The 16,118-nt window shown below is 36.2% G+C and overlaps 2 protein-coding genes across 2 annotated transcripts; both read right to left on the bottom strand.

The window, feature by feature from the left end:
* Positions 1-966: 966 nt before the first annotated feature.
* Positions 967-4,304, bottom strand: emc3 (ER membrane protein complex subunit 3). The gene is made up of 9 exons (XM_082137366.1): positions 4,196-4,304; positions 3,530-3,720; positions 3,371-3,428; positions 3,193-3,286; positions 2,986-3,090; positions 2,809-2,890; positions 2,637-2,716; positions 2,097-2,179; positions 967-1,956 (listed from the first exon to the last, which is right to left on the bottom strand). Exons 2-9 carry the CDS (start codon positions 3,682-3,684, stop codon positions 1,828-1,830), a joined length of 786 nt encoding a protein of 261 aa, XP_081993492.1. The 5' UTR covers positions 3,685-3,720; positions 4,196-4,304; the 3' UTR covers positions 967-1,827.
* A 587-nt stretch (positions 4,305-4,891) lies between these two features.
* Positions 4,892-10,600, bottom strand: sec61a1b (SEC61 translocon subunit alpha 1b). Its single transcript, XM_082137358.1, has 12 exons — positions 10,477-10,600; positions 9,675-9,742; positions 9,520-9,585; positions 9,291-9,369; positions 8,828-8,959; positions 8,370-8,479; positions 7,569-7,722; positions 7,321-7,481; positions 6,987-7,184; positions 6,369-6,560; positions 6,196-6,272; positions 4,892-6,109 (listed from the first exon to the last, which is right to left on the bottom strand). Exons 1-12 carry the CDS (start codon positions 10,481-10,483, stop codon positions 5,923-5,925), a joined length of 1,431 nt encoding a protein of 476 aa, XP_081993484.1. The 5' UTR covers positions 10,484-10,600; the 3' UTR covers positions 4,892-5,922.
* Between the last annotated feature and the right edge of the window lie 5,518 nt (positions 10,601-16,118).

Here is a 16,118-nt window from a genome sequence, read left to right as displayed (position 1 = left end):
ACAAAACCAGTCTGAACGGGATAGTTAACCCAAAAATGAAACTTTAGTCATCACCATGCACTTACTCACCCTCAAGTTGTTCCAAACCTGTATGAGTTCCTTTCATCTTTTCAACACAAAAGAAGATATTTTAAAGAATGTTTTTAACCAGACAGTTGACGGACGGCACCCATTGACTTCCATAGTAGAAAAAAAAAGAAAGAAAAAAAACTATGCCATCAACTGTCTGGTTACAAACATTCTCTGAAATATCTTATTTTCTGTTCAATTGTATGATTCGCATGGAAGCTTGTTTCAGCCACTAAATAAAAAAAGGTCTTCTTTTAATTGCAAGTTTAACGTTACATCTTTAACTCACAATTGCGAGTAAAAAAAGGTAATTGCGACTTTTTAATGTCACAATTCGGACCATTTTTTTTTCTCACAATTCTGGAATTTTTTTTTACTCCGAATTTTGAGAAAAATAGTCCGAATTGTGACATTAAAAAGTCGCAATTACCTTTTTTGGGGCAGAAAACAAACTTTCATAGATTCATAAACCATATACTGAAAATATGCTCGAGACTTAATTGTATAACGGTTTTATTAACATGACAATGAAATGGAATTGGTTTTTAATAAATAGCATTTTATATATATATAAAAAAAAACGATAAGTAAACAAATGTTAGTATTTTTTTATGTAGGCTAGATGCAGATTATATTTAGGCTATTGTCTTGTTTTTTTTTAACTAAATCATAATTATATTATGAAGAGTGGCAGCAGTTACCCAGCAGTTGAATCTGAAGAATTGGAAAAAGAAAAAGAGTTTGGTAACATCCGCCCTAAGAGGCAAAGCAAATTGTAACTTTTCAATAAAAATAGTGAAGACAAGTAGCATTTCCTTTACTTTGGAACATCATGCTGTAAAGAAGTAGCACAATCAGACCAGAAACATCATTTTTAAAAAGTAAATGGGGTCAAAAAAGACTTTATCTCAACTTTAATGGTGGATCCACTTTTCTTCAGAAAAATAAATTAAATCATAAAATAAATACAGAATACAGAACAGTGCGTCATGGTTCAGTAAAACAGGCTGTATTAAGAATCTACACATCCAGTAAATGTAGTTAGGAACATTTATTTTATAAAAGCAAAGATGATGTTTAATAGAAGTCAAATAAATATATTAAACATGCCAATAAATTTTAATCTTCAATCTTAGTTTAATGGCAAAAAAAAGTATTTTCACTACATATTTAGTGCATGGTGTATTATTGGCACCATAAGAAACCATCTAAAATGCTAGCAATATACTATTCATGTAACTGAACCTAAGTTATGGACTGTTCCACTTTTATATCACATTACTTCCTAAAACTTCATGTTTGCCTTCTTGGTCCAAACAATCAAATGGTCCTAGTAAAACAAGAACAAGGGGCTCTTAAAACAACTAAAGTTAATGAAAAGTTAAAGCAAAAGTTAAAACAAAAATAAAGACAACAGCAATAATCATTAGGGAATGTTTTCAAGAAAACCAGGCCACATGCTACTCTATGGGGTGCACTGTAATGTTTCTGTTGCGTTGTATGAATGCAGTCGCAAGAGATAATTTAAAAAGCTTTAAGCTCAAAGCGTTGTCACACCATGACACTTAAGTCTGGTCAAAAATGAATGATGGAGGGAATGGTGCATGCAAATGACAAAATGTTTTATGTCTGCAATGAGCTTTATGACACTTTCTAGAAATCTGAATGGAAGCGTTTTGTCACTCCCACAACCAGTCCGACAATTCACTCTTGTAATTTCATGAGGTCCTCCAAAACCTCTCAGTAGTAGACAGGCACTCAGAAGATGCCCGTTGGCAAGTCTTTGCTGAACATCCCAGACATGTCCAAGTCCTTACTCATCAGATCCTCCTCAACATTCTCTAAGGCCCACTGGTGATCGGTCAACTCCAGTGCCTCCCATTCAGCCTAGGAAGAACAGAAAGTATAGAACATTTATACACATAAATAAAAAAATAGGGAGATTTAGTTTCCAGCTTCAAAATAATATATAAAATAAACAAAACATTTATAGAATAAATGTATTAACATTAGAGTTTAGCTGATACCTTGAATGCCTTGTTTGTGTCAGCAGGCATTGCCATTGCAGCACCACTCATCTGTTCCTGCATGATGCGAGACTGATCTGCACCTGTTGCAAATGTATGAAAATGAATTCATATACAGCAAAGACTTTGGATATATACAAAGACGGTGCACTCATAATATGCGACCCAAGTCCCACCTTGTAAATAAAAAAAGAGACAATCACCAATTGATAGACAATTGCCCATCTGAAATTGCAAATATGGCCACCAACTTGAAAGGGACTTTGATATATAGGACCTACCCTAAGTAAATGATACAAATCTCAAAAATATGCATATCATTAAAAAAATAATTAGACTTTTAGGGCAAAAATTTAAGGTAAAAGCTATTGCTACAGTGCAAATTTTATTAAATTGGCAAAATGCCCTTTATTTAGATTTTAAAACATTATTTCATTGCAGAAAACTGACAAATTTTAGATACATTTACAATATGGCATCACCGTTGGAGTAGGTCAAAATGATGGTGTATTGAAATGGCACATCAGTAAAGTTATTTACCATTGTCCTGTCCGAGAATAAGAGAATACATGCTCCTGAGACCAAAGACATTCAGGAAATACCAAGATGCTGAACTCACCCTGTGGAGGCATACAGCAAGAGGTTATTTAAAGATACAGCTTTGAATAAAAATAAGAACATGAAAAACACTCAAGGTTGTGAGAGCCCTAACCAGGAGGCATCTAGAGAGAGCAACTCAATTCCCTGCTGCAGCATCGGCTTGAAGCGGAGAGTGAGAGGGAACGGTACCTTTGCTTGGGAGAGAACAGAATTGTAAATGCGTTAAGATGAATTCTTTGAGAATGGACAACAAGAAACCATATTTGATAACAAAAACTGTATCTCTTACTTGTGACAAACCCAGAGAAGGTCCAGTTGATCCAACCACCAATAAGGATCATAGGCAGGACATTTGTCACATTGCCTTTCATCATGTCCGTCAACATACTGGGATCTAATTGAGTAAATATCATCACATTAACCTTGTCGCTCAATCCTGACTGTCATTTTATGATGTAATATATGCATAAAAGAATGTCAGTTTAGAACGACTCACCAGTCATTGGAGAGGGTGGGACTACCTTTCTTTTGGTTTTTTTGAAAAACCCATCTTCTTGATTATTGAAGTAGAATTTTCTCATCAAGAAAGACTGTTTTAGCAAGAGATAACATTTCAGTGTCAGTGCTCCGGTAACGCCTCAATCAAAAGACACAAAAAGATAAGAAGGGCTCACTTGTTTGGGGATGTATTTTCCATTTTCCCGTAAAACTCTGCTCCGGATGAGAACCTGGCTGTGTAGAGAAGAGAACATGAAGCACAAATCTTTAGTGTTCTGTAATGCGCGGTGCAAAACACATGAGGATGGATAATGAAACAGTCCAATGAAAGTTACCTGTCTGAGACCTGCTCTAACGTGAGCTTCTTGTCACTTTGTAACAGAATTGAGACATAATGGCGGATCACTCCAACCAGAAAAGTAATAAACACAATAGGCAGCACAACCCAAAGGCGAATGTTGGAGTCCAGGAGGAGTTCGGGCTCAGCCATGATTCTCTAAAGGGATGATGATGGGAAATGACCACCCTAAAACAGACAAACAATAAGTTTAAATCTAATCATCTCTTCGTCTTAAATTACTAATACTTAAGTAATAGTTAAAATAACTAGCAGATCATCCATGAATATTAAAGGACAGCACTAATTTAATCATACTAAGTTAGTATTCGATTCCCTCAAGTGCCTAAAAAATAAGTTACATCTGCTACTAAAATATGGCAGTCTTTTGAGGATGCAGTTCATCGTTTGACAATTTATTTATTCATATTCATGTCAAGCTCATACATGTGTAATGTAACAAAACACACAAGAGCTTCGGATTGCTATTATCCACCCATTGTAACGATGAGTCAAGGGCTAGCTTGTTGCTAACAACCTTCTTTCAGGCTTAGGGTGGCGAATCGATACACCATTTATTTGCATGTACACACCAGCACCGACCATACGCTATTTTTTCGACGCTACCTTTTGGGACATCTTTATCATAATGCATTTATTGTACCTGCTGTCGTATTCAAATGATGGTATATCTCAGCGAAGCCCGACAAAGACTCAAGACAGGATGCGACACCATCGAGGCGGCGCTGCTGCAAAGATGTGCACACACGAACAGCTTTTCAGAATAAAAGCCATTTTCATAATTCAATTTCAAAATCAAAGAAATATGGAATATAAATGTGATTCTAGTGGATAATTACAAAATAATGTTATTTTATTATAATTGTATAGTTACATTAATGTAATGTTAAATGTATTTATTACATGTTCAATTCAGCACTCTTTTTTTTAAATCTATTTTTGTGTTTTGGTATCGAAATATAAAAAATATTTTTGCAAAAACAATAATTTTGGTATATATATATATATATATATATATATACACACACACACACACACAATGCAGCTTTAACCCATTTATCTAAATTGACCCCACATTCTTATGGTAATAGGGTGATTGATTTAAAAAACATAATACATGAGTATAATTTACCTAATTCTTAGATTTCAGTGTATTGTTAAATACTACATTTCATTAAAAATTAAATCATTACATTTATTTCATTCTTTGTCAGTTCATATTCAACATTCTAAGTGGATTTGACATTGCATCTTACAGGACACTATAACATTTTTTATTTTATCATCAGGATGAGGCCAAGCAAAAGAAAGCATATGACAAACACACAAAAATGACACATTTTGAAGTTTTTTCTATTTATTTATGGAATGGGGTAGCCATGTGGATTCTGCACAGAAATAATTTGTTTCACTCTGAAGTAAGTCTTTTGCCATCAAATAACATCTTTGAGAATTGTACAAATTTGTGCTCAAAATGTAAAATTTAAAAATTAAAAGAACAAAACTCCAAAAGTATTCGCAACAAATTTTAATACTGTGGTCTGTATAAGAAAACAGCAAAAAAATGAAATACTATTACAAACCACATCCTCTCATATCAACACTGGAATATTCATAAACAGGCAGTTTCTGCAGCATTTGGTCCACTAAAAGAAACCAAAGCTAATTAGATCTAAAAGGGGGGCGATAACAGAAACATTAAGTAGTGATCCTGAAATGCACAGAACTATTTTACAATAGCTTGTAGATACAAGAAGAAAAACAACATAAATATAATGGAAAATCTGTTGGCAAAACCTCAACAAATCCAATGCAGTAATCTCAAAGAAAATGGCATTGATAAACCTGGGCAAATTTTAACAACCAATCCAACGTCTTCACACACTCAGCGGGCAAAAGTGCGCATACCAACCGTAAAAATCTATTTTTATTTACACCATATCAACTGTTGCCATATAACATTGCGCTTACCTCATCACACACATATAGAGACAACTGCAGGGCGTATCAAATGTGGATCAGGTTTGGACATGTTTCTTCTATTATGCATAATTGAATGGAATTACGTAGAATTCGAAACCTCTATAGATAGATACTGGCTTGGGAGATAAAAATAAAAAATAAACCAGAAAGAGTGGATGGTTACATTCCCATACTTATCAAGCTGCCATATTTTCCCCAAGAGAGCAAAACACAATTCAGTCTGCAACTCTGGTGCAAAGCGAGCCACTACAGGTCAGGATCAGATGCACAGTGGGAGCCCATCCTTGATGTAGAACATTGAATTTGTGCATTTGATAAAACAAAAATCATATAAAAGAACTTAACCTTATAAATTCAGACAGTCTCATGTGGTCACAGAGGGCCGTACTAAAAGAGGAGAGCACCCATGCTGCCCACTTCACTCTGTTCTTTTACAAAGATCTCAAAGTATTGGTAGATGATTGTGACGGCCAACAAAATTCCAGTTCCTGAACCGATGGCTCCCAGGAAGTCAGCCATGACTGACAGACCTCCTATGCACAGGCCTCCAAAAGCAGCAGCTGTGGGTATGTACCTAAATGAGGATTTAAAAAAATGTTTTAGTTATTCCATATTTGACTCATTGGGTCTAAGTAAATTTGAGTGCTCTGCATGTTTTACCTGTTCAGTTCATGGACCATAGAAGTTTCTCGGTGTCCTCTCATAACCATCTGCTGTTCTTTCAGCTGTTTGGCCACCTAAGTAATGCAAAATGAACATATAAAGCCCATTTAAGTCAACTATGCAGTGTAGCTCTGTGTGATCAGGAAGCAGGAATAGCCTAACGCTCTTACATCTTTAGCAGAGGATCCAGACACCTCAATCCAGGTCTTAGAGAAGAAGGCACAGGATCCCAGCATGAAGATGATGTAAATGATTGCATGAACTGGATCATCCAGAACTGTACCAAAAGACTCTGGGGGAGAGAGGTAGTAGCACAGACCTCCTACTGGGTAAGCACGAGCTGGCCCTCCACTTGAGCTATCCTGTTAACAGAAACAAACACACACATTATAGGAGCACCAAGTATTTTTTTAAACAATTTGTTATACAACCTAAAGAGTCTGATAAGCAAGCTAAAATTAGTAGAATTCATCTGGTCATGTGATTTCGAAATGGCAGCCTCCATGATGGTGGACCACACAGGTGCAGATTAAATAGTTTTCTAGGCCAGGTAAAGTTTGATCTTGTGTGAGTGTGTATAATTTAAAACAGTGGTTCCCAACCAGGGCCCACTAGAGGGGCTTCAGCAAATATATAAAAGTGGCCACAGAATGACTGAAAAGTACTTAAAATGATTCAATTAAATTATTATTACGATTAGCATATTCTAACTCTAATCTAAATCAAAATGCTAAATTAAAAACACTTAACAAGGATGTAAACAAAATAACTTATACATGGTCACTTACCGACCAAGTCCCCAGCAAGTTGACCAAGAAGTTCCCACTGAAGCGAGTGGAGAGCATTTGAGAGATGACGTAAAGGTTGGACACCAGTGCAGACTGCAGGATGATGGGAATGTTGGAGGTGTAAAAGAGTTTGATGGGATATGTGTTGTACTGGCCACGGTAACGTGCCGATTTGATAGGGAGGTCGACTCTGAAGCCCTGTGGAACAAGAAAAAAAATATATACATACTTAGCATCTAATACATGCTGTCAGCTAATTCGGGTTAGGATTGGAACAAGCCATAACAACAGTGAAACCTTAGCAAACACCTCTGTTAAACAATAATCCACTAACCTGGAAGTATATGACTACAGCAAAGACAAAGACTGTAGAGATGAGGTTCATGAGGTTGGGCAGGTTCTGTCTGTAGAAGGCCTCTCTCAGAGCTCGCACTTTATCAGTACGAGTGGCCAACAGGTGGAACAGAGCAATAATGGCTCCCTCAAACTCAGTACCTGAATGTACACAAACAAAATTCAGTCAACATTACTTATGACACGACAGAATGGTTCAAAACAAGACGCTTCATCCTGAACACAAACCTCTTCCTGTGTTGACTGTGGTTGGGCTGAACGCTTTCCACACGATTGTCTCACAGATGTTTGTGGCAATGAAGAGAGAGATACCAGAGCCCAAACCGTAACCCTTCTGAAGCAACTCATCCAGCAGCAACACGATCAGACCGGCCACAAACAGCTACAGAGAACAGATCATCAATATCATAAAGTGATCAACCATAACATAAACTCTATACAGAACATGCAGACCACCACTAAAGCAAGGTGTTTTCAACAGAAAGGATGATGCTCTTCACAAACTGAACCACAAGATAAGACTGACAAGATACAAGATGTTGATCAATCAGTTTTATATGCGCTCATTTGCATAGATAGGGTTAGATCTGAATGCAAACAGATGAGATTATTTGCACAATGGCTACAAAGGTCACTGCATTAGCCAGAGTGAAGTCTTGTGATTTTACAGACAATTTAACAACCAACAGTGCCATTTAATAACTTCGAGAGATAACAACAACAAAAAATCCACAATAAGGTAAAAATAGATCCAATGTTATTTTAAAGGTTGTTGTCAATGATAGTATCTAGAATGAGGAGTACTACAATTTAAATGCACACGATACACAATATGAATGACTGAAACAGAAAATGTGCATTATCCATTTACAATCCTATCAGGAGATTCAGTCAGAACCAAATGCTTCTGTAGAAAAGGTTATCAGCTGAAGAAGATACTTACCAATATATCAGTTTATCACTCCTAAAAGGTCTAATTATTTCAAGCACATGTAGATATAATAGAGAATAGAGAGAATGTGAATTAACCTGGATGATGATGAGGAGGCAGACTCCCGCACCCATCTCTGAAGGGTCTCCATACATGCCAGTCATAACATACACAATAGCCTGGCCAATGGTGATGATCATGCCAAAGACTGGTGGAAAGATCTCACAGTTAGATATCTTACAGAAACAAATGCCATGGTGACATTAAGATGGGTTTTCCACAAGCATTACTGCAATGGGAGCTGCATTAGACCTTTCTATTAGTTTCAAGCAGTGAAATAAATTAGCCAAGTATATCAAAGACCACAGGAAAGATGTGCAACTGGTAAACGATAATGCATTATTATAACTTGCATTATGAAACTTTCCCCGTCATTCAAATATAATAATAGAATTAAATGCAGAGTTCCACAAATGACCAATCGGAATCAAGAATTGCAGAGAGCCATGTAAATGGACAAGACTCATATAGTGTAAAAGAGAAAGGGTTGCCTCACGTTTCTGAGCTCCGTTGAAGAGCGCTCGGTCTTTAGGTGTGTCTCCAACTTCAATGATTTTAGCTCCAGCCAGCAGCTGCATGATTAGACCAGACGTCACAATAGGAGAGATACCCAACTCCATCAGAGTTCCTGAAAAACACATTTTAAAGCTTTAATTCAACTTTTACTAAACTAAATCTAATGGTTGGCCAATTTGAGATTTTGCGAACGTGGGTGACCAATATGAAAAATAACGAATAACAAATATTAGATAACATTTACTCCAAATTCACTATTTGGGATAATTTTGTATAATTCATTGACAACTAAACAAATCACAGTTATTGATGGACTTAAAATTAGCATGGGTGCTTAAAATCTGATTTTATAATTATGAGCAAATTAATCAGCCAATGAGATTTGATTAAATCATTCATCTGATTCAATCACTGTCTGACATTGCTGATTCAGGTATACGCACCTCTGTTGGATGCCAGAATCACTCTCATCCAGTAAAAGGGATCTGCTGAGTCTGAAGACATGATTCCAAAGAGGGGAATCTGGAGGACAGAGATCATAGGAGATCATTTAAACAAAAAACATCCAAAGATGGTAATGTTTGGTTTGAGAGGTTTATAAATGCACAATAATGATTTGTTGATCAACAGTTTACAGCACTAACAGCTTAGGAGTTGACAGAGTAAACATACCTGGCAGCACACCAGAAAGATGAACAGGGTAATTGCGGTCCATAACACTTTTTCTCTGAACTGAATCTGTGGTGAAGAGATTCAAAGAGTTAGTATCACTGAAGTGCCACAAGAACTATTAAAGCAAGATGTTGAGATGAGATCTAACTGCATACCCTCCTTTCTGGTTTCTGGATCTCAGGTAAAACCGCACAGAATGGCTTTATCACCTCCAGGAATTTAACTGAAAAAGAAAAGAACCGCACTTAGGGTTACAGTTATTTAACCTATCATGAGAAAACAAGACAACAACGATACTATCCCAGGAGCTCTTGGGATTTCAGGCGACGTGGCTTTAGAGTTTCTGGAGGTCAAACAAGTTGCTTGAATCTCTATCTTGCAACGTCATCATTCAATCCAAGAAGAAAACCCTGACCCAAATAACACGATCAAAACCATATGCACACCAAATGCATGCATAAAACGAATACAAATCACGCTACTATACACAACAATGATTAGTATCACAGTTGCCAGATTTTTATATGAAGTTGGCGTTATATTTTTACACACCATGGTTCTAACGAAATTACGTAAGTGCAATTACAGGTTTACAATACAATCAACTTCTAAGCAATCAAACAAACAACAAATGCATTTGTGAGAAGGCTAGTTTACGGAGCTAGTAGTACTAGCTGGCCATGGTCGCTTTTTAAAACCAGTGTAATTACAAATTAAACCATTAAAGTCACATTTTAAACGACAACATAAAGTTAAACAACGTCTTTCCGTGAACCTAATGATAAAGCAATGAACAACATTAGATTCTGACAGCAAAATGCAGTTGCTAATGTTTAATGAGCGAATAAACACTGTGGCTAACCAGTTATTGATAAAATACCAGTTGTTTATAGCTACAGAATGCATTGCACTAGTTGTTAATAGACTGGAAGTACAGTAAAAACGATGAAGACTCACTGGCCATGGTGTTCCTCTGATGATGGTCCCAATCTAGCGGTTAGCAATCACCGGTCAGTAGCTCTACGAGAGGAGCGTGTTCAGGACACGTCATCACCCAGAGCACAGAGATACACGTCAGTGTCTGAGCCACAGAAATAGTGGGTTGAATGGAAAATAATAAACTGGAAAGGGCGGGATTAGTGGCCCGGAAGTCGTCATTGATGTTGCGTAATAAATAAGTAGGTATGATATTATCGTTTTAAGCTATAGTTTGCCCTGTATATTTTCACGCAGTACATCAGTGGATATTTAGGTTTCTCAGTGTGTGATTTGTTTACACGTATTTTATTGCTCGAACAGGCTTGAGGGTAGTCACGTGATAAATGTGACTTTTCTTACAGTTATATAATCTTTGACATAATGACATAACATACTGATCTAAAGTAGCCTATAGATTGCTCTCTGGGTTAGATTTCTGTATGCACAGACATTTGGTAGACTTAATAGAATTGAATGTAGGCTACCTGAGATTTCAATTATTTTAAAAGGAGATTCGATTCGGCTTCGTGAGCCTCCATGCGCCCCCTGGCGGAAGAGTATCTCAAATCACTTGATTAGAATAGTTGAATTATGGCGTATTGCAATCAGATTGGGGGAAAGTTACTTTTAAAAGTAATGCGTTACAATATTGCGTTATTTCTTAAAAAGTAACTAATTGCATAACTTAGTTACTTTTTATGGGAAATAATGTGTTACGTTACTTTGGCGTTACTTGGGCTGGGCTCTCATCTTTGTTTTTTAATAACAAAAAAAAATAAAAGTTCTATTTTTGGCAATTGTATAGCCCCTTTCACACCAAAAGTGAAATAAATAATACTCAGGCTGAAGGAAGAGCAAAATTACATCTGTAGCTTACTGTACGGATAATAAAGTGAGATTAAATTAAGTAGGCTATATGTGTTATATTTTGTTATTACAGGTTTGTATAATATTCTGAGTTTGCATTTCACTGGTTTTATTCATTTTTAGGAATACTGAATCTGTTTTTGTGCAAGTGAGATAAGTAAATGCATGCTCACATTTAGTCTAGAATAACCATCATAAACAGCGCACACAACGCCTCTGTACCTCACAAACGATTTGGGGGACAGGAGAGCTCAGGTGTCAGTCAATAAATAGTATCTCAGATATGTTGTTGTAAATTTACAAGTAATGCATTACTTTACTAGTTACTTGAAAAAAGTAATCTGATTACCTAACTTGCGTTACTTGTAATGCGTTACCCCAACACTGATAGCAATAGTTGCATGTTTTGTTAGTTTCTTTTAGCCTTTTAATTGACTGTGCTGAGACTGACAAACGTTTTGATGCATTAGCCAAAGTTACTCAAAACTCAAACTACTTTCAAAGAGAACATCTAATTCCAACGTAATATAATTGGTAGGTGACATATAATGGCAACAATTAAGAAAGCACAAAATATTAATGCTTACATTTGTGGTGAATGGTTTGTGTCTGAGCAACTGAAGATAACCGCCAGGGGGCGTCCCTGCACTCTTGATTCATGAAAAACCTGTTGCCACAAGCACTTTACTGTTGAATCATATAGGTGAGAGTCCCTGAACAAATAGTATTATAAACTATAGTACTAAGATGTTTTTTGACAATCATACCACTTTTATAATGATGTTTATTTTGACATATAGGCCTACAATGATAATACCATTATTATTTTACATTATATAATATGACTAATTTTTCATCAACTAACCATACATTTTTAATATACATATTTCAAGTTATATTTTAGTAATTTATAAGATGGTGTAATTCACCACAGCAACATTAAAACTTGATAATTAAAAAAATATAACTGACGATTTGTCATTATTAAAAACCAATTCTAGTTCATCAAAATAGATTTGTTGAATGGTTATAACATGATAATGACAGCAGATTCTCCCAGTCTGCAGCTGATCCAGCCCAGTCTGATCTGACACACATTACCACTGAGCCGTACTAACATTCACACCAACCAGGGAAAGTACAAATGAGGGAGCAGATTGAACACATGGCCTTTTGCTCAGTACTTTATACACATTTATGCACACAACGGCTGATTCTCTGGTGCGCTTGTTGGTTAGAGATGAGCAGTTGTCTGCGCTTTAATAAAGAGATACTTGTTCAGACTGGTTATATAATGGTCAGTGAACTGTGAGATAACACAGAGGTGAGGCCAAGCAAATACCACACAAATCACACATTCTTTTCTCCCCCTACTGGTTTGTTTTCTTTTACATCTCAGTGTTGTGTCGTATAAGGGGGAAAAATGTCATTTAGCACTTGATTTAGCAATTTTTTTGTTTTGTGTATATACCTCTTGTATAGTATATTTATTATAAATGAATAATATTTTAGGAAGGATGTGGATGGAATCTGGACTGAGAAGAAAGCAGCGTGAGACATAAGCAAGACATTCGCCTTCCGCTTCATTTATATTTGTAGTGTTTGCATTTCTCAGTGAGATATGGTCAATTTGAGCTGCTATTTTCAGACGCTGTTGACATAACGCAGGATCTAAATTCTTCAGTTGCTAACTGTGCTGAAAGTTATTTGATTTATTTTATGGTTTATGTGACATTTCCGCTGGCTCATGCGACCCACTTAGGCTCCATCCGTTTATTTATGCCTTACATAATTTGGCGAAGTTCATCTATTTTAAGTGAACTGCCTCAATACTGTTCACATCAGTTCTTGAAAAGTGTTCTTAAAGGGGTGGTTGATTATGATTTCACTTTTCTAACTTTAGTTAGTGTGTAATGTTGTTGTTTGAGCATAAACAACATCTGCAAAGTAACAATGCTCAAAGTTCAAAGCAAAGGGAGATATATATATTTTTTAAATAGCTTTTTAAGGACTTCAACAAACAGCTGACATAGGGACTACACGACATTCCTCCCGGGTTAGTGACATCACTAACCCTAAAATTTACATAAACCCCGCCCCCGGAACACGATTTATAGATTATCAAGACAGAATCTGCCAATCAATGACTAGAAGATAACTACACATAAGCTACATAAATTCATCAACTAACCATTCAGAAATTTTCACCTCTTTTTGAGTCTCTCCATCTTCCTGACTTTGGTTTGAATATAAAAGGCTAAAAATTGTTGAAATTTTCAGTGCATGTCTGTGTGAGGTAAAAGGACACAAGCTGTTGTAGCTCCGCCCCCTGTGCTGGGAGCAGAAGCTCATTTGCATTTAAAGAGACAGACACAAAACGGTGCGTTTTTGCTCACCCTGAAAAAGTCACCATTTTAACATAGTTTAGAGCTAAAACTTCACATACACACTCTGGGGACATCAAAGACTTATTTTACATCTTGTGAAAAGGCCATTACCACCCCTTTAAAAGCACTCAGTGCAATAAGAAGCATATGTACACGTACATAGCTGGACATTATTACTTAAATCTTTCCTACTTTTCAATCTTAATGAGCTGACAAGCAAATTACAAAATGCCAATGAAATCTATTTCAGATATATCTGCCACAATTAGTCATTTGTCCTTTAGAACAGACTTTCATTAATTATACACATTATTTGATCTATCTATCTATCTATCTATCTATCTATCTATCTATCTATCTATCTATCTATCTATCTATCATCTATCTATCTATCTATCTATCTATCTATCTATCTATCTATCTATCTATCTATCTATCTATCTATCTATCTATCTATCATCTATCTATCTATCTATCTATCTATCTATCTATCTATCTATCTATCTATCTATCTATTGAGGAAGATTTTCCCCTACGCACCTGACTTGGGCGTCTCCAGGCCCAAGCAGTTGACATTTGCAAAATTATAAGGTGAACTGACCTCTGACCTCTGACCTCTGACCTAAAGAGTAACTATTCTGACTGCATAAAATGTCTAGAAATATAGTTACCTGACAGCAATATAACCCCGCCTAAGAGTCTCACACTGAGTCAAACGACATCTCATTCCTTTTTACACTAGTACTTTGGAATAACGTCTCTAGTGTTCCACTAACCTACTGCGCAGCATTACAGACTCCAGACAATGCCTTCCAATAAGCTTTAATCACGGCCGGAGGATCTCAGACCAATTTCAGAGAAAATCCCACCAGCAAAAAGAATACAACAGTTTTATAGAATAGGAGCATGGCAAAGTTGACATGATTCATAATTTTCTCCAGTTTTATTGGTTCTTCATATGCATACTTCCGCAAACCCTTCTGTTACTAGGTAGAAGCTCAAATTCATGAGTTTATAAAGTTAGATATCTGTCTAGTTTCATTTCCCCTTTTGATATGTTCGGAGATGATTTACACACACACTGACTGAGTGTTTGGGGACATTTCAGGCTTACAAAAGCATTTAATTGTTAATCCTACAAGAAAAATACATGTTTGTTATGATTAATAAAAAAAATCCATCACACTATCTATCTATCTATCTATCTATCTATCTATCTATCTATCTATCTATCTATCTGTCTGTCTGTCTGTCTGTCTGTCTGTCCGTCCGTCCGTCCGTCCGTCCGTCCGTCCGTCCGTCCGTCCGTCCGTCCGTCCGTCCGTCCGTCCGTCCGTCCGTCCGTCCATCCATTTATTTATTTATAATAATATAAAAATAAAAATATTAATTTAATTATTTAAAAAATGCTGTTTATTATTGAAGTGCAATTAAATGTGGAAACATAACAAGCACTGTCTGAAGTATTGTTTCTCTTTTCTCTGTTTATATTTAAACTTTGTGTAAACCCCCTGGCCTATAGAGCACAAGGTATTTTCCAACATGAATGAATGAATGAATGAGGCATTTATATGCAGAGACATTTACTTAACCCTTAAAGTGACACCATGAATTTCTTTGCCACGTCACAGATATGATCCCTAAGCCTTTGATGAGGCATGACAAATTTGTTTAGAAAGAGTAAACATACGGTAAGTTCCACATATGCTCAGACTCACACATAATCACTAAACACTCATTCTCTCTGTACTAAACTACTGTACTATAAATACTATCAGTGAGTTAGAGAGGCGTCTAGTGAGTCAGAATGTGACAATTCATGTGCAAACACATCAGGACAGGATGCTTCAGTAGACAGAGCACTTTACAACTCTAGGTTCTAGTCCTATTTTATTTCTTCTTAAAATGGAAGGACGCCCTGTGCACCGGCACCCAAACTATTTCCACTAAAGTATTATTCACAGCAGACTAATTGCATTCCTCTGAATACCTTGACGCAAGAACACTTTACAATTGCTTGAGACACTGTTACATCATCCGTGTTACATCAAGGCTACAGGATTCAGTGCTTCACTGCCATTTCACTAGGTTTTTAAAGGCATACTTCACATAAAATGAATAGTTCACATAAATTGAATTATTTACTATACTTGTGTCATTTCAAACCTATTATTTTATCAGTAGAACACAATAGGAAAACAATTTGTGCGCTTTTTTTTCAACACAACAACAATTTGTTGTAGCCATGTCTGTCATGCTCCAAAAAACACTTTTAAGAGGTCCAAATGTACTAAATTCACAGTCTTAAGGCATAATATAGCCTTGTGCGAAGAACAGGAGAAATTGAAGTTTATTGTATTTTCCCCT

The sequence above is a fragment of the Leuciscus leuciscus genome (assembly GCF_965113295.1).
Source record: "Leuciscus leuciscus genome assembly, chromosome: 14".
NCBI classification, from domain to species: domain Eukaryota; kingdom Metazoa; phylum Chordata; class Actinopteri; order Cypriniformes; family Leuciscidae; genus Leuciscus; species Leuciscus leuciscus.
Note: the sequence above shows the minus strand (reverse complement) of the source record. Positions and strands in the feature narration are given on the sequence as shown.